This window comes from Globicephala melas, chromosome 2, assembly GCF_963455315.2.
Source record: "Globicephala melas chromosome 2, mGloMel1.2, whole genome shotgun sequence".
NCBI classification, from domain to species: Eukaryota; Metazoa; Chordata; class Mammalia; order Artiodactyla; family Delphinidae; genus Globicephala; species Globicephala melas.
In genome coordinates, this window is record NC_083315.2 from 34873803 (window position 1) to 34899354 (window position 25552).

Here is a 25552-nt window from a genome sequence, read left to right on the forward strand (position 1 = left end):
AAAGACATTTAAAAGACGTCTAGAAAGAAGACTACACAAAGGCTTCATTATTAATATATTATTGTTACGACTCGTATTAAAAATTCATTCAAACATTGCTCTCATACTTTTCCTACCCGCAGATTAGATGTAAAAATGTCTTAACTGAGCTTCAGGGCAAAGAACAGGCACTTGGCTTTGCTACTGCCTGGCTGTGTGATGTTGGGTAAGACACTGTTCCTCTCTGGGGCTCAGATTCCTCACCTGAAAAAACAGAGTCCCTAAACTTCCTTCCAACTCTGTCATGCTACAATTCCAGATGCCTGTCAGGGCTGGGCACATCCAGCCCTCTACCTCCCTGGTGATGGAAACAGTAAAGAAAATACAAATTGGAGAGGCGTTCTGAAATGAGAAATCACACAAGTAGGCAGTCGATGGCATCCAGGGGAGGAAAGCAAAGAGTCAACTGTGACTCCACTGATGACGTCGTAAGGCCTTAGAATGCTGACAAACACAGAATTTTACAAACATAGCATTTTACAGATGTAGAATGATTCGCACCAAACCCTGGATTTGACTCCAGGAAAGGAAGTGAAATTCTTGAAAAGGATGCCCGTCTAAGGTGAGGGGGGGTGTGGAAGTAGGAGATACTGGAAGTCAGATTTTAAGAGCTAAAAGGAGGAGGAGGGGACTTCCCTGGTGGCGCAGTGGTTAAGAATCCACCTGCCAATGCAGGGGACACGGGTTCGAGCCCTGGTCCGGGAAGATCCCACATGCCGCGGAGCAACTAAGCCCGTGCGCCACAACTACTGAACCTGCGTGCCACAACTACTGAAGCCCGCGTGCCTAGAGCCCGTGCTCCGCAACAAGAGAAGCCACCGCAATGAGAAGCCCACACACCACAACGAGGAGGAGACCCTGCTCGCCGCAACCAGAGAAAGCCCGCACGCAGCAACAAAGACCCAACGTGGCCAATAATAAATTTTTTTTAAAAAAAAGGAGGAGGAGGAAGCAGCAGGAGACAATAAAAATTTGGAAATCAAGGTCGCTGAAAGCAACGGTAGATCAGAGTATAGCTAACAGCAATGTTAACTTGAAAAAACATCTTGAATCCACTTAAACGTGGGCAGAAAGAGACGAAACAAATGCCAGATCAGCCAGGGGCTCCTTACCTGGAGTTACAGGGGAGACAGAAGGTAACAGGGGAGAAAGGATGATGGGTATAGACAGTATAAAAGGACCTCTGCGACGTGGAATCAAGGTGGTTCTCTTCCAAATGTCTGCAAGCTTATGTTAGAATTTACCCTAGGTTAGTTTTAGGAAAGTCAGAACCCACCACTAACTGAACACCCAGCCTTATCCCACATGCCTGGAATTCAAGTTAACGCTTTGGGTGTCTTTTGTTTTTGTTTTTCAGCCTTTTGGTGCTTTGTAGCCTAAGGTGGCAAGGTAGACATTACATCAACATGTGCACACGAAAAGACAATCCTCGGACCACAGGAAAATGCACACGGGCATGAATTTCTAAGTGTGCTTAACCCCCTTTCTCCCACCACGGCTGCCCACAAGGAGGAAGCACATTATAGCCAATCCACAAAATCGGGGAAGACGTACCTTCCACATTTCCCTGCACCTAACAAACGCTAAAAAATAAGACACAAAAAGAAAAGAATATTTGTGCAAAACAAAGAGTTCCCCTAACTTTAAAAAAAAAAAAAAAATGACTTTCAATGGAGAAACACGAATCCTGGGACAGACTTTTAAGTCAGTCCCATGACAACTCAGGAAGCCCCACGTCTAAAGCTTCAGTGAGTTAAAGGGCAGGATGGGAAGACTCGCCATCCTCTTTCCCAGAAAGAGACTTCGGCAGACGCTGAGCAGCTCTCAGTTCTGCCTCATCAGCGATGGAGAAAGAACAAACCGCAGAATTCAAGACTCCACTTCCTAGAACCGGCCAACACTCAGCTGCTTGCCTGTGAACAGGTCCTCTGGGGGACAAAACTCTAAAACCACCATGAGGAATGACCGAAGAATCTAGCCCAGAGGCTGGCTGCCTAACAAGGCTTTCCACCACAAGCCTCTTAGCAAGTCATCCCAAACTAACACATTTTAACGACCTTGTACCACGGATGCAACCGAATGTCAGAACGCTTTCATTCCAAGGATCTGCTCACTACATGCGAAGGCGGTGCCGTTTTCATCTCCACTACCACGTTTCACCCAGACCTTGAAAACAATGTCATTCTTACTGTGATAATAATTCCCCCTATAAATGCTATCAGAATGGTTAATTCCAAATTCCCGAAGGAGCTAAGAATGAGCTGATGAAGCAACCCATGAATATGAAATCATTCCCTTGGATGTACTAAGGTCTCCAAAGCCCTATTCGCTATAACAGTGGAATCGGGATTTTTGGGAAAAGAGATAATTTTCTAGGCGATTTTTCTGAGAGAAGCAACTGGATGTATCTCAGAGTGGGGGAGTCTGAGGTGTGGAGTGTAAGTTTTAGTTTTTTTCACATGACCATCCGGGTGCCCTTGAGTAAGTCATTTGCACATCCAGAGGCTCTGTTTTCTTGACTTGTAAAATGAGGCATTTGAGCCAAAGTCTCCACCAGTTGTAAAATTCTATGATTCTCTAAGTAACAGTTTACTGCATCGCTGGCAAGCCTGCCTCGATAATGAGAACGATCCAATTAACACTCTGCGATGTAGAATAATCATTTTGTAATTCCGAAAAATAGACTATTTGGGGGGGAAGGAGTTCGGATCATGAAATACGGTCGCTTTGTTTTTCAAGACCAATGAGGCATCTGCGGTCCAAAGATGTTGGATAACTTCGTTAAATTACAAGCTAATTAGTGGCAGAAGCAAGGTGAAGGCTGTCTGACTAGTCCTGCATGCACTGAACCGCACTGCTACCCAGTTGGCTTCAGAACGGCTTTCTTCACTAGAAGCCGTCTCAGCCCCCTGTATAACCCACAGTGTGCCTGTTATGTGACTCATTAAACACAACCTACATCACAGCTGTGCTTTACTGGCCTCAGGGTTATTCGTTTTCCAGACACCTACTCCAGGAGACATTTGAAGAGTGACCTGAAGGTCTTCATGAAAATACACCAGCATAAAATACTTTAAAAAGTCCTACAGGCTGTATAAAAAAATAAACAAAATAAAATTTTTAAAAAAAAGGATTTATTGTATAACACAGGGAACAATATTCAATATTTTGTAATAACATATAGTGGAAAATAACCTGAAAAAAAATAATAGATATATACACCTGAATCACTTTACTGTACACCTAAAAGTAACACAATATTGTAAATCAACTATACTTCAATAAAAATGTTCTCAAATTAAAAAAAAAAAAAAAGGTCCTACAGGGGTCGTCGAAGAGAGCAAACACACCATCTGCTTGCTTTCCATTTTACCAAATGAGTATCTGATAGGCAGGAAGTTCCTAGTGAACCCAGTTTTGACCCAACAACTTCAGTAACCAGACAGCAGCGCCTGCAGCGTAAGCACTTTGTCACTCTGATTTCAGGCCGTTGGGACAGCAGGACAGTGCCTCTGGCACATACCCGTAAACTCCACAGGTAGGTGTACTTAAGCGACATGACAGCACAGACACTGACTGCCCTGGGTGGCAACTCACACAGACCTAGACCTATTTCTGATCATGGAATGCCAGCAGCTGCTGGGATGGAACAAAGGCTACTCTGGAACACCGCCTCCACCACACCCCAGGTATGGAATCTTTGGAGGGGCTGCCCTGAAAACCTTAGAGGGACAACTTGGGAACTTCTGTGCAATAGCAACGCTGCATGCCACCCAATATGCTGCGATCTGTTCCAATATGAGGCAGTTCGTTCCAAAGAGCGCAACAGACAGACATTAAACCCTAAGTTATGTTGCATCCAGGAACTTGGTTGAACCCTTCAGACATCATGGTGTGTGAAAGAAGCCAAACACAAATGAGTATGTGCTGTATGATTCCATTTATATAAAAAATAAAAGTAAAAACCAAAACGAATCTGTAAGAGTGATAGAAGTCAGGATGGTGGTTACTTCTTGGGTGAGGGATATTGGCCAGAAGGGGTCCAAGGAGCTTCCTAGGGTGCTGGGAATGTTTAATTGCTGGATCTGGGTGGTGGCCACAGAGGTGTAAAGTTATTTAAAAACTTACCAAGTTCTACACTTCAGATATGGGTGTACTTTACCTATATGCTTGTTACACTCAGCCATAAAAAGAAATGAAATTGAGCTATTTGTAATGAGGTGGATGGACCTAGAGTCTGTCATACAGAGTGAAGTAAGTCAGAAAGAGAAAAACAAATACCGTATGCTAACACATATATATGGAATTTAAGAAAAAAAAATGTCATGAAGAACCTAGGGGTAAGACAGGAATAAAGACACAGACCTACTAGAGAATGGACTTGAGGATATGGGGAGGGGGAAGGGTAAGCTGTGACAAAGTGAGAGAGAGGCATGGACATATATATATACACTACCAAAAGTAAGGTAGATAGCTGGTGGGAAGCAGCCGCATAGCGCAGGGAGATCAGCTCGGTGCTTTGTGATGGCCTGGAGGGGTGGGATAGGGAGGGTGGGAGGGAGGGAGATGCAAGAGGGAAGAGATATGGGAACATATGTATATGTATAACTGATTCACTTTGTTATAAAGCAGAAACTAACACACCATTGTAAAGCAATTATACTCTAATAAAGAGGTAAAAAAAAAGTTTATAGAAAAAAAAATTAAACATATTGTGTGAGGTCCTTTGACATTAATGGAGAATATGCTTCTTCCTTTTCTTTAGCATAAGAATATCTGAGATTCTCTGAATTGAGTCTTTGCAAATAATATTACTAGCAATAACAATAGCTAGATTAAGGGCTTATATGCTCCAGAAACTGTGCAGGGAGACATATGAATTATCTCCTTTAATCCTTAAAACATTTCCGTGAGGTTGACACCATCATATATTTCACAGATGACAAAACTTAGGCACAGAGAAGTGAAGTAACTTGTCCGAAGTCACACAGCAAATAAAACATCAGAAATGGAGTTCAAATCCAAAGCAGTCTGACTCCTGAGTCAGGATAGGGGGAGTTTTCAAACTGAGTCATATCTGATCTAACTTTTCCCCTGAGCCTAAGAAGCGCCCTGATATTACAGTGCAGTCTGCACATTCAGTATTAAGAGAAAAGAGAATCAAGGCTTGGGCTGATGGGTTAACAGTCCTAGATGATTACATTCTTGAGGTTCATTCAACAGATACACCTAGTTTGGTACAAAGGCCTATTTTCTTTGCCTTTAGTAGCAGAGGGTAGGTGCTATTATTGGCTTGTTATAGTTTGACCTTGTTCCTTTCCCTTAAAAGAAATACACAGTGGGGGCAACACAGAATGTTTTCATATGCTATTCACTGGGGCTCTCTAGAACACTGTGTCCCAGGACAAAATTTCCAAGGCGTGCCACACACTTTTAAGATCTGCTTTAGGCCTTTTGGAAAGGCTAAAGGGGCTTACTTTCCTCTTTTGCTAGCTTTTATATTGCTATTATATTAAATATTATTTATCTGCAGAACCTGGAGAAGGCATCAACCACTCTTTAATTAAAAAACACAGAGCTCGTGATTTTCCAGACACTCTCTCCTATCCTTTACTGCCTCCTCAGTTAGTTTCTCTTATGCTCTCATATGAAAACCTGTTAGAGCATTAATTTCTTGATTAAAAGGAGCCATAAATCATAGGCCCTCTAAAAATCCATCGGGGAGAAGGTCCAAAAGCAATGTGATGGTTTAGGCCCTCTTAGCAACCAGGCCCAAATGCCTGTCCAAAGGATTAACTGGGGTCTACAACATGAATATCGAATCATCTTCCACCTCACCCCTGCTCCCTGTAGTAACTATTTGTGGACTCGCTATTCGAGGAACTTAAATGATTGATGTTGACAATTTTTTTTTTTTGCGGTACGCGGGCCTCTCACTGTTGTGGCCTCTCCCGTCGCGGAGCACAGGCTCCGGACGCGCAGGCTCAGCGGCCATGGCTCACGGGCCCAGCCGTTCCGGGGCATGTGGGATCTTCCTGGACCGGGGCACGAACCCGTGTCCCCTGCATCGGCAGGCAGACTCTCAACCACTGCGCCACCAGGGAAGCCCTGATGTTGACAATTTTGATTAAAAAAAAAAAACTGGTCTCATCCCACCCCTGCCCCTGACTACCTGGACAGCGTCCTGCTCACAGCTGGGTGCACTGGTTCACAGCCTGCACCTCACCCCAATCCCAGCTCCAGAGCTCAATGTACCAAGCACAGGTCACGCAGTAGAAGCTGAGGATAAATCAATGCTGCCTGCCCCTGAGTAGGGGGATACAGAGCACCCTGCAATAGATGTCTCTACTCGCCCTCCATGCTCTATCCTTCATCAACCAGTTACGCTGCCTGAGACTTTAATCCTCCTCCCAGCCTCATCTGCGCTCTGCCCACCTCCAAGCCAGCCCCAGAGCCGCGTACCACTCCCTGCCGTCACATCTTACATCTACCCATGGCGGCAGACTGACCTGCCCAGAGCTCCTCCTTCCAAGCAATATCTTTCACACCCTAACTAGGCCCTGCGCAACACAAGCCAGAACTCACCAGCCTTGACCACACAGATCAGGACAGCACAGCGGACCTCGGTCCCTGGGCCATCTTCCTCCACCCCGTCATGTCCCGTGAGAAGACACGCCCGCCCCATACCTCACCCACACTTGGCCCCTTAGGGGCCAAGGTCTACCAAGATCTTTCAACGTCACTCATCATCCTAAATCCTAGCCCAGTGTGCACCACTGCCTCAGAAGTTCAGGCCCTATCAGCTAGAAACCTCTGCCTTTGGCAAAATTCTCTGTTTCAAACGAGTTGTGAGTGATTTCAAAGACATGTGTAATCTTCCATGCTGTCAGGGCATCCATGTAAGTCGAGAATGGAGAGTCACAGTCCCGGGTGTGCGGTTTCTGCATCTCAGCCAAGCATGGCCTCACTCTCCAGTTGGGTTTCGTGCAGTGACTTAAATACATACGCATGTGCACACACACGCGCCCTCACACAGAGGCACGCCTATGTTTTCCCTTTCTGGAAAATGGGCTTGGAAAAGAAAAGTTTTGGTGCTGGTAAAAGAAAGAAAGTAAGAGCTAAGAGGGCAAAGAAAGTGAAGCTTAATCAGAATACAGAACTTTTGGATAACTTCAGAATTACATGATGAATTTGGCAATAGCTGAAATGAACGAACTTAAATATTTATATTAATATGGAAATATTTCTGATGAAAATAAGACAATGTGTCACTCAAGGCAATGCCCCAACCAGAACAAGAACCACACACTGTGCAGGAAGCTACATGCAAGCGTGAGCAGCCCAGCGTCTTGGGGTCCTTCCTGGTGTAACGGGTCTATTATATAAGTGGTGCCAAGGAGGAAATATAATTATTTTGAAGTTATTTTTGAGAAACTGTTTCCTGCCCATTGGCAAATGGCAAAGCCAAAAATAGGCTCTTTAATGAAGTTCTTACCTGGTCGTCATAGCGATACGTGAGGAACTGCTCCCCTGTTGTGTCTTCCAGAAAACTTCCCTGAGGGGAGAGTGCAAACTCAGGAAGGAAATAGGCCCCAGGAGACTTCTCTGCTGTGGTCTGAAAGGCAAGATCACTTGGTTACAAATAAGGCCCCAGTAAGGACTCCCAACAGGCAGTCTCTGAAAAGGGGTGAGTCCAAGAGAATCCACCCACCAAAAGGCTGTACCAAGAAAAGGGAAGTGCTTATTTACAATAGCCTAGACGTGGAAACAACCTAAATTTCCCTCGACAGACGAATGGATAAAGAAGACATGGTACATACACACAATGGAATATTACTCAGCCATAAAAAAGAATGGAATAATGCCGTTTGCATTATTTCAAATGGCATTAGACCTAGAGATTATCATACTAAGTGAAGTAAGTCAAACAGAGAAACACAAATACCATATGATATCACTTATACGTGGAATCTAAAATACAACACAAATGAACCTATCTGTGAAACAGAAACAGACTCAAAAGACATAGAGAACAGACTTGTGGTTGCCAAGGGGGAGGGGAGTGGGGGAAGGATGGATTGGGAGTTTGGGATTAGCAGATGCAAACTAGTATATATAGGATGGATTAACAACAAGGTCCTACTGTATAGCACAGAGAACTGTATTCAATATCCTGTGATACACCATAATGGAAAAGAATATAAAAAAGAATGTATATATATGTGCATATATACACATGTATATACAGATATGTGTATATATACACATATATATCTGTATATATATGTATAACTGAGTCACTTTGCTGCACAGCAGAAATTAACACAACATTGTAAATCAACTATACTTCAGTAATTTTTTTTTTAAAAAGGGAAGTGGCCTCTCTTGGCAAAGGCCATGTGAGACACACCAGGTATCTGTGTTGAGGGGCTGTTAGACCAGGATAGCACCCTGGGCCACCTCAAATCAGCTCACACCGTATTTACTCCCTGACACCTGTTTCTTCCTCCTGCCCACAACCTTCCAGCAAGGCAGCCACAGTGAGGTTGACTTGCTTAAGCTCTGTTGTTACAAATCCATTGTTTCTAGGACGTGCTTTCTTTCTCTTTCCTTTTCTTTCTTTCTTTCTGTTTTTGATTGTTGGGTGAAAGAGTGAGAAACAAACTTATTTTTTCCATACTATAACAGAAGTGCATGTTCCTTGCAGAAACTTTAGAAAAGTCAGATGAGTGCAAAAGAAAATAAAAACCGCCCATAAATACTCCAACCTATAATAACCACTTTTAATTGTTTTGATGTATTTCCTTTGAGACTTTTTTCTCATAATGTTTTGTATGTTTATATAAAAAAATCCAAGATTAAATACACATGGAGTTTGCAGAAAGACTCCATTGGATTGAGGGAGCGCTCATGCCCTGGCATCTGAATCGGTAGACGTAAGCCCCATTTGTTGGGGTCAAGGGGAGACAGGAAGGACACCATCTGTTGGAGAATATGGCTTGGATACAATGGCCCAATGGACTTGCTACCAGCACTTGCCACGTCCCCATCCAAGGGAAGTTGGAGCACGTAGAGGGCTTCTCCGGATCACTGCCTTGATGGGTTCAAGGAGGGACGAGATAAAGGAGATGAACCCCCAGTGCTTAGCCCCACATAATCAAAAACACCGGTCCGTGACTCTGCCCCCAACAGGGTACCTCACTCCCCCTGCTCCAGAAGGAGTGAGCAAGAAACAGAGTGAGAGGCCATGGGTGTCACTCCGAGGAAATCATTTTCTGCAAATAGGAGGAGTGGGGAATAAAAGTACCCCTCTAACACCTCTGTTCCACCAAGGGTCACAATTCCAAACTGCAGCAGGAACTGCGGTTAAAGCAAAAACAGCCATTTGAATGCTACACGTTAAAAAAAAGAAATCAAGATGTGATAGCTTTGTTAAGGCACTTCGAACAGATAAGTCTGTGTTTTGGTTAGCCCTACCCTGTTCAAAGAATTTCAAGATTTTCTCATTAAATTTCATTCACATGAGGGGCTCAGCACCAAACGAGAGACAGGAATCTTCCCAGAGCCCTGCAGCCCCAGATCTCCTTTGCCCTCCTTCTGAATGGCTTGCTTGAGGCCCAGTGACTCCTACCTGAGTGCAGGAAATTGGAAAAACGCCTGTGGATGTCCTACCTGCTATACTGTGAAGCCACCCTTGACACGGGGTCTGTCACCCCAGTGTTCAGACCACCACCGGGTGTTCTGTGGAGGTTTTCTCTGTGATGTCACCTTCCTGTGGGGAGGCTCTGCTCTGAAAGTTAGCATGGTCACCCTGAGGTCCACAGCAAAGCCACAGTGTCAACAGCCTGGAAAGGAGGTCTGATCAGGCCCAGGCAAGGGCACAGAATACATCTGTCAGACCTGGCCAGCCAGCTCTCTAAGTGCTGGAGATTGTTCCTAAGTAACCTTGGGAGGAAAAGGAAGGGGAGCTCATGCCACAGCCTCCACAGAGACAACCGGACTCTCACACGCTTTAGCAGGTTCTATGGGGCTCTGCATGAAATATCAGAAAAAGCAAAAAGGCTTCCTGGTAGTAAAGCTTTCCAGTCCTCAGTATTCATTAGGGTGGGAAAAAAACAGCAGACACTTACGACTTGATTATAACTATAGCTGATTACCTTCCACATTGTGAGCCACTGTTCCAAACTTTACATTGTATTTATCAGGGTTTAAAAAGGTGAGGCGGGAATAAAAACTTCCACGTGAAAATAAGAGGTGAATTTGATGGTGAAATGTATGTCTCTGTATGTTTCCTAGGAAGTTTGAGTATGTGTAGAAGTATCATTCTTCTCACCAAGGATAAAAACACATCTAGGTAAACCTCAGGGCCAAATTTTATACAACTGCTGATAAAGAATGGATTCTATCTTAACGTAATTCATGGACACTGATTACCAAAATGCTTAGCGAAGAATCGATAAAAGTTAGTTGTTGTTGTTGTTTGCCTCTATTGGCTTCAGAGATGGTAGAATCATAGTTTTAAAGGCCTGAAGAGGCCTTAGAAGTCATCCAGGTCAAACTCCTTTTTTTAGAAATGAGTAAACTAAGGCTCTGAAAGTGAAGAGACTTGCCAACCACCACAGAGCAGGAGCCAGGGCTGGAACATGTTCGTGGCCATGTGCAAAGACACAGTTAGATCGTTTTACCAAAGAGTGGGGGCTGGGAGCAGCCTAGGATCAACACCTGAAATCAGCTCCCCAAATACACAGGGCCTCCCAGTATGATGCTTATCTTTAGTTGACCATACAGTCAACACACATTTATTGAGCACCTACTACATGCCTGAAACTGTTCTAAGTGCTATGAATACAATGACGTACAAGAAAGATAAGTCCCTCTTTTCATGAAGGTTATACTCTAGTGGGAAGAGATACATAATAAAATAAGCAAACAAATTCATAAACAAGAAAATTAAAGCTCTAAGTGCTATAAAAGAAATAAACAGGGGGATATGAGAATAAGGTTGGGAGAGGGTTGTTTAACTTTAGATAAGAAGATCAGGAAGGCATCCCTGAGAAGACAAGATTTAAGCTAATACCTAACAGGTAAGAAGGAACCAGTCACGCAAAGAGCCAAGGATGAGCATTCAAGATGAAAAGAAGAGCAAGTACAAAAGCCCTAAGGGGGGAAGCAGGTCAGTGGGACTGCAGATCAGAAAGGAAGTCAGTGCGGCTGGATCCAGTGTGAACAAGGAAGAGAGTGCATGAAATGGAAATAGGAGAGAAAGGAGAAGCTGGGACATTCAAAGCCTTACAGGCCATGGCAAGGAGTTGAAGAACTATAGATTTCAGCTAACACTGACTGCTTTGTGGAGGATAGGTTAGGAGGATGCAAGATGGAATCATATAGGTCAATTAGAAGGCCGTGGCACTAATCCAGTTGAGAAGGGATGATTCCTTTGACTGGGAGGATGGCCGTGGTGAAGGGGAGAGGTAGATAGACTAGAAGTTGCTGACGGGTGAGAAAAAGCAAGGTATCAAGGATGACTTCCGGCTTTGGGCTTGAGCAACAGGCTACAAAAGATTCAGTATGAGGGACTTTGCTGGTGGTCCAGTAGGTAAGACTCTGCGCTCCCAATGCAGGGGGCCCAGGTTCGATCCCTGGTGGGGGAACTAGATCCCACTTGCATGCTGTAACTAAGAGTCCGCATGCCACAACTAAAAGTCCGCATGCCGCAACTAAAGATCTCGCATGCTGCAACAAAGATCCCACGTGCTGCAACTAAGACCCAGCGCAGCTTAAATAAATAAATAAGAGATTTAAGTACTAAGAAGAAAAGTTCTTTAAGGAAAAAAAAAAAGATTCAATGGGTGGGTTGCCCTGAGGCAGGAAAGGATCTGCTGGGGAGGGGCAGAGAGTTTGGGTCTATTTGGGTCACATGAAGTCTGAGATGTGTATGAGACATCCATCCATGTGGAAAGATTGAGCTGGCTGTTCAATATGCAAGTCTGGAGCTCATAAGGGAGGTCTAAGGCTGAAGACAGAAATTTGGAAGACATTGTTTTCATTTCCTACACATATATATTTACAGCATCATACTGGAAAGGACCCTCCCTAGAGAATGAGTTTGGCGGACAAGAGGGCTTTGTCTGGAGCCCTCAATAATTTTAATATCTGAGGACTTCCCTGGTGGCACAGTGGTTAAGAATCCACCTGCCAGTGCAGGGGACACGGGTTTGATCCCCGGTCCGGGAAGATCCCACGTGCCACGGAGCACCTAAACCCGTGCACCACAACTACTGAGGCTGCGTGCCACAACTACTGAAGCCCGCATGCCGCAACTACTGAAGCCCGCGTGCCTAGAGCCCGTGCTCCACAACAAGAGAAGCCACCACAATGAGAAGTCTGCGCACCGCAACAAAGAGTAGCCCCCGCTCGCCGCAACTAGAGAAAGCCCGTGCACAGCAACAAAGACCCAACACAGCCAAAATAAATAAATAAAATAAAAAATTAAAAAAATAAATAAGTCTAATATCTGAACGTGAGTAGAAGAGGAGGAGCAAGCAAAAGAGACTAAAAATGATGATCAATTAGAGTAGAATCAAGGAAAAAAAGACAAATATTGGGTCATGGAAGGATTCAGCATCAGAGTGACCAACGGTCTTGAATGCTGCTAAGAGACTGAGATGAGGCCACAGACGTGTCCATTGGATCTGACAGCAAGGAGGTCACTGTTGACCTTAACAAGAGTAGTTACGGTGATGCAGCAGGGACAACTGTCATGGTTTTGAGAGGTGAATGGGAGAAGAGGAAGTAGAGACCGTGATGAGAGACTCAGAAAGGGGCCATAGCTGGAGGGAAACATAGAATCGCAGGTAGAATTTTTAAAGATAGGAGACACTGGAGCAGGTTTGTTTCCTTACAGGAATCATCCAGTAGCAAGAGAGAGAATGGAGAAGACAGAAGAGGTAACTACTGGTGCAAAACCCCTGAGAAGGAAGAGGAATGGGATCCAAATTGATTGCGGAGGCTCTGGCTTTTGTCCAGATGAGGGCCCTTGGCCCACAAAAGCCTTCATCAGGCCATGCTCCCTAGCCGATTTGGAGGCTCCATCTCCCCTGCGCCTACTCCTTGGATACCCTTCTGCGAGGTCTCAGGGACTCCTGGTCCCAAGATCATCCGTTTGTCTCTATCACCCTCTCCGACCACCCCTCACCCACCCCGGCCCAATTCAGCTTTCTCACCTCTGAGCTGGCTCTCTTTCCTGGGCTCTGCTGCAGCTGCAGCCGCCCTACTGCTGAAAGAAAGTGCAGCCACATTTCGTCCCAAATTGCTGCCTTCTGTGGCGAGGGGGGACTGTCCTAAGCCTCTGTAATCAGAGTATTTGTCTGTTGTGCTTCTTTTATTTTTTTTAATTCTCTTCGAACTACCAGAATTTTTTTTTTTTTTTTTTTTTGGCTGCGTTGGGTCTTCGTTGCTGCATGCGGGCTTTCTCTAGTTGAGGCGAGCGGGGGCTACTCTTCATTGCGGTGCGTGGGCTTCTCATTGCGGGGCTTCTCTTGTTGCAGAGCACGGGCTCTAAGCTCACGGGCTTCAGTAGCTGTGGCACGTGGGCTCAGTAGTTGTGGCTCACGGGCTTAGTTGCTCCGCGGCATGTGGGATCTTCCCGGATTAGGAATCAAACCTTTGTCCCCTGCATTGGCAGGCAGATTCTTAACCACTGCGCCACCAGGGAAATCCCCAGAGTATTTTGTCTGTTGTGCTTCTATACTATTAACAGCAACTACAAACATTTCATAAGCTCCAATGAGCTTTTTTTTTTCTCTGCTTAAATTCGACTGGGTAAAATGATGTATGTTTGCCCTACATTTTGTTCATTGTGTTCCTATCCCAGGCTTCTGTCTCTCCCCCAAGGCATCTCAGTGCAGCATTTTGGAGGAAGTTCCACAGGGCTGAGGACTGTCTCCATCATGTCTGCGTTCCCCAGGGGAGATGCCTGGTGTAAGGTCATGAGAGTGAAAGACTGCTGGCCTGCACTACCTGAGCTATGGACTGGGGGGCCTTCTTCCTCACCAACCCCCCATTCTCCTGTGGGAGTTAAACGCTGCTAATCCCTGGGCTAGCCCAGATTCTCTCCAGGCTCACGTCACACTCCGCATTACTGATAAACTGATTTTACATTCACCTCTTTTTATCAAAATCCTTATTCCTGAGTCAATTTTTCAATCATTTGGGAGTCGAGGCTACAGCCTGATGCCATCCAAGTCCTTTCCCTCTATAGTGGCGAGGGTGCACCACCATGCTTGTTGAAGAGCCGTCCTGTAGCATCCCATAATCATGAAAGCTCAGTGCTGAGAGGGACCGTCTCAGTCATTTAATCCAGCCTGTCCACCTCAGCAATCCTGCCAGATGTCCTGCAGCCTCTGCTTGAATTCCTTTAGTGACGGGGAGCTCACTCTCTTACAAGGCAAAAGGGCAAAAGAATCTAGGAAGTTCAGAGATACCAACCTAGTCTGAAGTGGCCCATTGCTCCCCAAGGGTGGAATGAGGTACCTTTCCTCTGTCATCCTCCCCGACGTCCTTCCCCTGCCTTTCCCTCTCCCCAGAGGGAATTGAATTCTAGAATCTGAACAGAGTGGAATTTGGGAAGAGACAAATATTTGAGTCACAGAGCTAAATAACTGGAAGAAATTTTAGAGACAGTCTAATCCCAACCCCTACTTTGGAGCAGGAATTTCTCCTGCAGCATCTTCCACAGTCATGCACATAGACTCAACAGAGGCCCTTTGAAGAGAAAGCTGGGAAGGAAGGAAACTCAAGTTTATTGAGCATCTACTGTGAGCTAGGATTTGTGAACACTGCCTCTATCTATCCTCACCGCTAGGCTGTGAGGTATGTGTCACCAGCCTCTTTTCGCACAGGAAGAAACCAAGACACAGGACATCAGGACATTTAACTAGGGGCACACAAAGTCCCAGCTGCTGAGTGAAAGTTCACCCCCATCCCAGTCCCCCAGCTCCCTCAGTGGAAAAGTCTTGGCAAAACTGGACCTTCCTTGAAGGAGAAATGGCTAAGTTGACTCATGGCTTCAGAAAGCAAGCACCCTGGGCAGCAAAGAACACACGCTGACATTCTCACCACGTGGGGGTTGACTTCCTAAATGTCAGGGAGACTCGGTGTTAGGCGCCTCCGCACACAACAGGGTGACCAAAGACCAGGCCCCTTCAGCAGCAAGAGTTGACGGCAGGGTGGGGGGAGGGAGGCCGGACCAGGAAGTGTGCAATCTTCCCAGGGCGCAGATCCAGGGCCGAGAAGAGCAACTGCCAAAATGCATCATCCCACCAGCCACTGTCCACAGCTGCTGAATCACTGGGGATGGGGTCCGAGTCATCGGGGACAGGGTCAGAAGGAATCCAGACGGCCTCTCCAGGGACCTGAGGAGGCAGCTGACCCACATCCCCCCTCCAGCTGAAGGCTTTGACTTTGGCAGGAGGAAGGAAGTATGGGATGGGGATTCAAGGACAGGATTTCAGCGTCCTAGCCTCCATCTACAGCCTGGAAAGGGCAAGGACAGAGGATGTCTATCAAGACTTGGCTGATGGCGTGGAAGGAGAAAAAAGTGGAGGAGAAGTGGGTGGTCCTATATATAGAACAGAACCCAATGCTCCTCGAAGGTCGAGCAGTCACCATGAAAAAGAATACAATGGGATTCTCACTGAATTTCAACAAGCCAGTTTAAACCCTTCTCCCAGCCTTGTCTGAGCACTACAGGTGGACGTTTGTCTCTCTCCAGAGCGTGAACACAGCCAAACGCCACACCACTGACCTCTACAGAACTGTGGTCAATGAAGATCACTAAGTTCTCTTTCCTACCTGCCACTGTTAAGCCCTATCTGTATTCAGGACCGAGAGCCTGACTGTACCATCTCCGGTCATTCACGCCCTCTTTAGATCTGGCCCATCCTTTCAGCCTGTCAAGGCTCTTTTTGGATCCTGACTCCATCTACCAATTTTTGCATCGCTCTCTCCCTGCTTCTCATCAGCCCAAATTTGAGCCGTGCTCTCTCTATCTGTCTCCTTGTTACTGCCACAAACACTGAGCTGGAACAAGGCTGAGAACTGGGCTCTTCACCAGGCCAAGAGAAGTCTGTCTCCAGGCTGACAGTGACGGTACTCACTTAGGGTCCTCTCATTTCATATATCCCCAACTTGCCCACTAGGGATTCAAGAAACACCTTGTCCGATTCTGCCATGACACAGACAACTCATGGAAGTAAGACGCTAGATGGAAGAACTGAGATTCCAACGGATCTTCCTAGGTCGGGACGAAAGCTAAAGGCTAAGAAGGGACAACACTGAGCCATTATTGCAGAACAATTCCCCGTGACACCAGGGCTTACAGAGGACAGTTACGGTCACGGTCAGGAATACGAATGCATAAGAAGTCAATCTCAATTAATGGCAACCAAGATCTGCAGCAGAGAGTTAGCACCAGGATGGGAGGTGCGGACCACTCCTACCGGGGGAAGGTCCTTTTAAATGATAATATTTGGTGAGTCGGAAAGTGTGTGTTCCAGGTGGAAGAGGAGAATCCCCAGGCTCTGGGGACAGTCTGCCAGGAACACATTCTCTGGAGGGTCTCTGGGGGCTGTTCCTCCCGGCCTGGATTACACATGGGACTTTACAGTTTGTGCCCTCCAAAGTCCATGAGGGAATAATCAAGTCAACCAAAATTATGTAAATTCAGCATACCAAACACATTTTTCTTCCAAGAAGCAGGATGTGCATTTTGTTTCCTGAACCTGAAACAAAGACTCAAAAAGAAACCTTCGGGATCATTTTGGTTTTTCAAGCAGGATGTTGTCATTCCAAGATATTTCAAAGTCCTGGGGGTCCCCAAACTTCCTGATTAAATATAAAATGTATTTACTTTGCCAAGGTTGAAAGGGTAGGCTGAAAGAAAATGAGTTTTCACATTTTTTTGAGTCTTTAAAAAAAATTAATGCTAGGAATTTAAGATTCATCCTTTCTGTTTACCATCAACTAATGAATACATTCTCTGGTTCTTGTTGGGTTGAAAGGCCCAACATTTGAATGAACATCTGAGTGTGAGTACATCTCAGCCAAAATCCTATGTCGTTTCAAACTTCAACTTCGCTCTGAGTCACATTTTCAGCAGACCCTTCTGGATCCCTCTCAGTGCTGGAAGGTGGGTGATGCCTTGTGGGTGTGCATGTTCAGAACACGCTGTTCCACGGAGAAGGTCTTTCCTTGGATTTAAATTTATCATATTAAGACTCTCTTTAGCAAACTGGAATGTGGATCTTACAAATGTCATTCATATAGGGCTTCCCTGGTGGCGCAGTGGTTGAGAGTCCGCCTGCCGATGCAGGGGACGCGGGTTCGTGCCCCGGTCCGGGAAGATCCCACGTGCCGCGGAGCGGCTGGGCCCGTGAGCCATGGCTGCTGAGCCTGCGCGTCCGGAGCCTGTGCTCCGCAACAGGAGAGGCCACAGCAGTGAGAGGCCCGCGTACCGCAAAAAAAAAAAAAAAGACAGACAAATGTCACTCACAGCACTACTCTTCCATCTGCCACTAAACACAAATTCTCTCTCTCTCTTTCTCTCTCCTTCCCTCCCCTTCCCCTACACACACACACACACACACACACACACACACACACACACACACACACACACACACCTTTAATCCGCCCTGGCAAGCAGGGCCAAAAGTAATCAGTGAAAAGATCTTGCTGGAACACATTTCATCTTTCAGTTCCCTGAAAGGAGAAAACCTGAAAATGAAATCACAATACTTCTTTATATATCTGAGCCGTCTTTAGCCCTCAGCACAAGGCTTTGTGCATAGGAGACATTCAATAATTAATTTTCTTTCCTAGAAAAACTGACATAGGTTGCCCTTTCCACCCCCACAGAGCCCTGCAGGACTGATGCCTGATTTTCTCTCTGCCACTTTGAAAGACCAGAATGCTCTGGCTAAAGCATATGCTGGCATTTCACAAGGGGTTATTTAAAAGCTTGACCATTATTCTGAATGGGGAGAGGAAAGAAAGCCTGCCCCTGCCACATATACACAATACAGATCCTCTTTCCCCGGAGGCCATCCCTCCCACAAAATTTTATTGAAGAGTCCATTTTTCAAGGACTTGAAGGAAGCTGACCCCGTGGAAAGAGACTCAATGAGCAAAATGTCATGTGGAAATAACTCTAAAACACCTCAGGGGGAAAAATTGAAAATTGTATTCCATGAACAGGGCTCCACTGGTAAAGAAAAACGCTGGATGGATGGTCATCGCAAATCTTAATTAATTGTAAACTCCCTACCCATTCTTTCCTTCTCCCAGTCTCTCCCCTCCTCCTGGTGCAGTCACACTGGTAAGGGGTCATGCTCTTCCCCACCAAAAACCAGTTAGCAGAGAAGGGAATGATCATTTATTTGAGGAACGTGAGCAACTGTTGTTGCTGAGAAGTGCTGTGAGAACGACCCAGAAAAAGTGCCGTGGAGAAGTGAGGTGTTTCCTGGGGGAATTTCTGTAATTCCCTCCCAGGCATCACTTCCACTCCAACAGGGGTTCAGGGTTGAGGGAGAAACAGTCTCGTGGCACCCAATCTGGGCAATGGAATCTGCACTTTGATCACAAAGCGAAATACGTATTTTCCCGCAGCCTCTTCACCACTGACACTCATGATTACCTCTCTGCAGAGACAAGGCATCTTTGCTTTTAAAATAAGAGCACAGGGACTTCCCTAGTGGTGCAGTGGTTTAGAATCCGCCTGCCAATGCAGGGGATACGGGTTTGAGCCCTGGTCCAGGAAGATCCCACATGCCACGGAGCAACTAAGCCCGTGCGCCACAACTACTGAGCCTGCGCTCTAGAGCCCATGAGCCACAACTACTGAGCCCACGTCCAACAACTACTGAAGCCTACGCACCCTAGACCCCGTGCTCCGCAACAAGAGAAACCACTGCAGTGGGAAGCCCACGCACCGCAATGAAGAGTAGCACCCACTCGCCGCAACTAGAGAAAGCCCGGGTGCAGCAATTAAGACCCACTGCAGCCAAAATCAAATAAATAAACTTATTTATTTCTAAAAATAAATAAGTAAACATTAAAAATCAATAGAGTACAAATCAGTATTGTACTTTACCCAGGTGGCGGAGGGAGGGACTCCTCAAAGCAGCAAATGTTCAGGTATTTCTTGAGGGTATGTCCAGGGTCTATTCAGTCACCTGATCAACATACTGTTTCTTAAGCCCCAAGGCACCTGTTTACTAGGCACAGAGGCCGTTTTTGACATGGAGAATTCATCAGTCAACGAAACAGACAAAAATCACTTTTCTCAAGGAGTTTTATATTCTAATTCGGGGAAACAGAAAATGAACATAATATATAAATAAGTTATATAATGTGATATAGGAAAAAGAGGTTGGAAGTGCTGGGGGCTGGGGGTATAAAGTGCACTTTTAAATAGAGCGGTCAGGGGAAGCCAAGGTAGGTCAGGGTTCCTTAGGGAATCACGTTTTATTTTCTGGTTTTCTAAACAGACAAGTTGGAGCCTGCCCTTTTCTTTGGAGGCTTCAAAGGATCGAGTCTCTCTAGGAAACTGGCTGGGATCTGCCAGGCCCTGGAGTCATCTGCTTCTACCTACAGCAACGGTGGGACCCTCTGCTCCTTGGCCCCAACTGCCCGTCTGCCTCTCCACCACCCTGCACTGCAGCCAGCCCAGGCCTCAGCACTCCACCCTGGCTGTTCCAACGTCTGCTCCCGTTGAGCCACAGCCCACCCCGCCCAGGCCCCAATAGTACAAGCACGGGCGTAAGTATGCAGAAAACACCATTACCGGACAACAGACTGACTGCATGGGCATGGTGTCTGTTGCCAACGTCAGAGTCCATCACTAAGCATGAGGCAAATCTGCGTCTATCCCAGTACACGAGCTTATACAAACTCAGTAGTGAAAGAAAAAGAAAGGAAGGGAGGGAGGGAGGGAGACAGGGAGGAAGGAGGAGGGAGGGAGGAAGGAAGGAAGAAGGAAAGAAATAAAGGAGGAAAGAGAGAAAAGAAAAAAAGCATTACCAGCTCTTCCCAATTTGCCAATGAGACACCACCCAGCCTGACACAGTCCAGAAACACGTCGGGGACATAGTCATGTTTATTCAAGGTCTTTCTCACCCTCACGGCTTTCTTTCTTTCAGGAAACAGCTTGTCTGTGTGGCTGAAATCCTACAGGCTTTCAAAATGTAGGCTTCCAAGAGAAGAGAAAGACAGAAATGTGCTGTTTGCACATATTCTGAAAAACATTTATGTTCAGCCTAAGCCAGTTTGTTTTTCTGAGCTTAGCAGGGCAGGAAGTCTTCAGTGCTAACGCATCAACAGAGCTGCCAAGTTTGCTGTCTGGATGCTCCTGCCTTTCAGAATTCTTAAACAAGCAAGGCGATAGGAAGATAGCGATTTACAGTCAGGATGTCTTTGCTCCATGTGTATAAAATGGCATCACTCTAATTTCCATAAACTATCAAAAACTTCTGAGGGTTTAGCATAAAATGTTAAGGATTTCTTGAAAACAAAAGGTGATGCTTTTTGTAAAATTAAAATGCTAACATTAACCCCTACAATTCAATGGTACCAAAGCCATACTGGAGGCATAAATCAGAAGAAATTGTGACAGACTGTCTTCTGTTTAAAAACAAAAAAAAGGAGAAATGCAAACTACAGTGTTTGATCCAAGCAAAGTGTTGGGTGTAATACACGTTTAGAGATTTAAGCTGGTATATTTTTAAGGAATAATTTTAATTTCTTAATGATATATGGAATGACACGTAAGTTTTTCGCATGCTTAGACTGCCATCACATCATCCCCTATTTGTTTGACATGAAAATGTCACTTTGTTTTAAATCCTGAATAAACATAGGATTAGTTTTACAAACGGTACCGGATACATGGAAAGTCACATTCATAAGCCAGACAAACCTGGAGACACTGGACACCTGTTACAATCGGTGATGGACGCTCAAGTCTAGAAAGGGGGCCAGATTTGTGGTGGGGAGCCCAGGGGTCCAGCCCACCTCCACAAGAAACTCCGTGGCTCCCAGCACGTTTCCTCACGTCTCCAGGTCTTACCACATCATTAAACGGGGGAGAGCGGGCTAGATGAGCTCCAGAACACCCCAGGGTAGGAGGAAAACTGGGCTAGAAGATGAAGGGGCAGGGCTTTTGTTTCTTTACCTAATTTTTTATATTACTAAATTAATAGTGTTGGTATGAATTTAGAAAAAGTCTCCTGAGCAGAAAAATACCCAGTAGTCAAAACGTAAAACTCTGGTAGCCTTTGTAATGAGGGTCACTGCAGTTTCTTACACCAAAAGCAGTCCCAGGAGAGACATGCAGAGTGATCCCCTGGTAACTGAAAGGGCCCTCAGAGACAGCTGCCCATGAAGGCAGGGTTAAAAAAAACAAACAAACAAAAAAAAGAATAACTTCAGGATAAAAGAGTCAAAGTGGAAAACTTTAACCATTGTCTTCCCCCTAACAGCCAGCAGGGATAGGGAGAGGGGGTCTCTGAGAGAGGTAGCAAGTGTATCTCGATAAGGTGTATTCGTGCTCGCAGAGACTCACTTGTTAAAATAGAGCTAAAAACCTTATACCTCCCAAAATGGCTGTGACCATTTAATAAAATAATGCATATGGTTGTATAACTGTAATTACTTAATGTGTAAGAAGCTATACACACGTATGCTACTATGATTGTTGTTATCACAAAGTTCCAAAAACAGTGGATATATGTATGTATATGTATGGCTGGTTCATTTTGCTATACAGCAGAAACTAACACAACATTGTAAATCAACTATACTCCAATTTAAAAAAAAATAATTAAAAAAAAAAGAAGTATGGGGGACTGCCCTAGCAGTGCAGTGGTTAAGCCTCCGCGTTTCCATTGCAGGGGGCGTGGGTTCAATCCCTGGTCGGGAACTAAAATTCTGTGTGCTGCACAGCCAAAAAAAAAAAAAAAAAAAAAACACCAAAGGAAATTCTGAAAGAAAAGTATTAAGTGGTGACATATTACAAAAAAAAAGTATGAAATCCATTGATGAATATCCGAATTTCTTAGCTTAACTTTCAATCTTAATCTAATTTGCACAATATCTGTTACAATCCCACTGTATTTCAAATGTACTTCTTAAAGTTTTTCCAATACAAGTGAATTTTCTTTGACCAAACAAACCCAAACAAACCAAAACAAAGTTCCAAAAGCAAGTGTTTAATATTAGTAGTAATATAAGCATGTACTGAGTATCTCCTCTCTGCAGGCGTTGTGCAGAGACTGAACGAGAGACAGTCCGTGCTCTCAGGGAGCTCACTGTCTAGGGTTGGGTGTGGACTGAGAAACAGATCAGTAAATAGGCCCTTCAAAGCCATGTGATGAGGGCCATTGAGGAGGGGGAAGGACAGGATGCTACATGAGCACGTGAGAGGGACACGCGCTCGAGGCGGGGAGGGTGGAGTCAAGGTCACAGAAGGCATCACAGAGACAACAGCCAAGCTGTGATGGAAAGAACACATAGGCACTCATCAGGAAAACAGAGAGAAGGATGGAGGAACAGAACCTTCTAGAACAACATGGGTGTAATGAACAACAACGGCAAGCTGGATGAACAGCCTGCATATCTGGAGCGTGGCACGGGAGGGAAGAGGAGAGAAGTCGGAGAAGCAGACATAGGCTGGATCTCAAAGGGGGTCTGGTGGGGCAGACCACAAAGCCAGTGTTTATCCCTAGGAAGCACCAGAGGGATATTAAGTAAAGAAGTGAAACTATTATTACAGAGAACGAACTGGAGGGGGAGTGAGACAGAAGTCGGGGAGCCTAGTTAGGCTCCTCTATTATTCCAGAAGAGAGATGACAGTGGCAATGAGGATAGAGAGAGGAAAATGAGCCATAAAAAAATAATGTATCTCAGAACTCAAGCTAAGAAAACAATTATGCCAGCATATCTGAAATACTGGGAGAAATTTAAAAGTTTTAGAAAAAATTCTAAATAATCAAAATTGACTCTAAAAAACAAAAACAGAAAAATCTCAATGGTCCTTCAACTATTAAAGAAATAGAATCAGTACTTAATATTCTTCTCATGAAGAAAACAACAGGTTCAGATGGTTTTAAGGTGAGCTCTACAAAACGTTCAAAGTGTAAATAATTCCAATCTTTAAATAAACTCTTCCAAAGAACAGAAAAAAAGGAACCCCCATAATTCATTTTTACGAGATTATGACCTTGATAACAAAACCAGACAAGAGCAATATGAGAAAGAAATTACATACCAATCTCACTCTTGAAATGAAGGCAAAATTCCTATATAAGATATAAGCAAAATAAATCTAACATCGTTTAAAAAGAAACCATCAACAGTAGAATGGATCAATAAATTGTGGTCTAGTTATACCCTAGAACACAAGAGAGGAGTGAAAATGAATGATCTCAGCTTCACACATCGACAGAGATGACATTTTAAACCATAACACTGAGCAGAATAGACACAGTATGATTTCATTCATATAAAATTCAGAAAAGGCTAACACCACATAATACGTTATTTGGGGATACATACTCAAATGGCTAAAACAAAATTCACCTTTTGCGGGCTTCCCTGGTGGCACAGTGGTTAAGAATCCGCCTGCCATTGCAGGAGACACGGGTTCGAGCCCTGGTCTGGGAAGATCCCACATGCTATGGAGCAACTAAGCCCGTGTGCAACAACTACTGAGCCTACGCTCTAGAGCCCGCAAGCCACAACTACTGAGCCTGCATGCCACAACTACTGAAGCCCATGCGCCTAGAGCCCATGCTCCACAACAAGAGAAGCCACTGGTGAGAAGCCCACGCACCACAACGAAGAGTAGCCCCTACTAGCTGCAACTAGAGAAAGCCCACACGCAGCAACGAAGACCCAACACAGCCAAAAATAAATAAATAAAATAAATAAATTTAAGGAAAAAAGATTAAAAAATAATTCACCTTTTGCTGTGGTGGTGTCTGAGCAGAGAGGAGGATGCAGTAAGGAAGGGACACACAAGAGGCTGCAGTGGTATTGATAACATCCTGTTTCATAAGCTCCATGCCTGGGCCACCTCATGTGTGGCTGTGCAGGTTGGGCACCACACCCTGCATATGGCCATCTTCCTATAAGCATCGTGTTACATAAAGTACTTTGTGAGTGTGTGCAAAATAATCATCATAATAAAATAATGTTATAAAACTTAAAATACATATGTATGCAAAATAATTAGAATCAAATAATTTATATAATAGTAATATAATAAGAAAATAAGTTTTAAGTCAGACCTGTAAGCATGTTTATTTTTAACACTAGATAAATATAGTCTTTTATATCAATAGGAAAGTGGTAGATTAGCCAATAAATTCTTTGGGACAACAGGTAAATTAGGAAGAAAAAGGGCAAACTCAGATTCCCTCCTCAATCAATGCATCAAAATCAATTCCATATGGATAAAAAAATGTAAATGTTAAAATATATATGTATGTATGTATACATATATATATATATACACACATATTTATGTGTATGTGTGTCTGAATGTGTGTATACATACATTCTAGAATATATATACTCTAGAAAGTGGTGGAATTTTGTAGAATCAAGAATTGTGAAAGAAAAGTCTGGTATCATTCTGGTTGTTTTCCCATCGTAAGTTACTTTACCTTTCATCTGGAATTTTTGAACAAATTTATAACAGCGGACAGAGTATTTGTGGTGACAGACAATAACTAGACTTAATCACAGTGATCACTTTGAAACATATAGAAATATTGAAATACTATGTTGCGCATCAGGAACTAACATAGTGCTGTAGGTCAATTATACTTAAAAAACAAAGAAACAAACAAACTCATAGAAAAAGAGATCAGATTTGCGGTCACCAGAGGCGGAGGGTGGGGAGCGGGGGAATTGGATGGAGACAGTCAAAACTTCCAGCTATAAGACAAATAAGTACTAGGGATGTAATGTACAACGTGATAAATACAATTAACACTGCTGTACATTACATATGAAAGTTAAGAGAGTAAATCCTAAGAGTTCTCATCACAAGGAAAAAAAATATTTTCTATTTCTTTAATGTTGTATCTATAGGAGACGATGGGTGTTCACTAAACCTATTGTGGTCATCATTTCACGATACATGTTAAGTCAAATCATTAGGCCATACACCTTAAACTTATACAGGGCTGTATGTCAATTATATCTCAATAAAACTGGAAGAAAATATAAAATTTAATAATCCAAAAAGAAAAAATAAAATAATTTAAGAGGTCTAGGGAATTCCCTAGTGGCCCAGTGGTTAGGACTCTGCACTTTCATGGCTGAGGACCCAGGTTCAGTCCCTGGTCGGGGAACTAAGATCCTGCAAGCCGTGTATCAGGGCCCAAAAAAAAAAAAAAAAAAAAAGTCTAACTTCTGGCTTCCTAAAACAGTCTCTACTGACTGTGTTCTT

General features: G+C 44.5%; 1 protein-coding gene across 5 annotated transcripts in view; it reads right to left on the reverse strand.

Moving 5' to 3' along the window:
* Positions 1-25552, reverse strand: part of ADAMTSL3 (ADAMTS like 3) — a 366800-nt gene that overhangs the window by 300106 nt on the left and 41142 nt on the right. For 4 of the 5 annotated variants that reach the window (XM_060293778.1, XM_060293777.1, XM_060293780.1 and 1 more), the window contains exon 3: positions 7535-7654. In XM_060293778.1, the coding sequence (XP_060149761.1) occupies positions 7535-7654 (120 nt within the window). Of the gene's footprint in view, positions 1-7534; positions 7655-19882; positions 19962-25552 lie in introns of those variants that run through there. The other variant, XM_060293779.1, reaches the window with a different exon arrangement.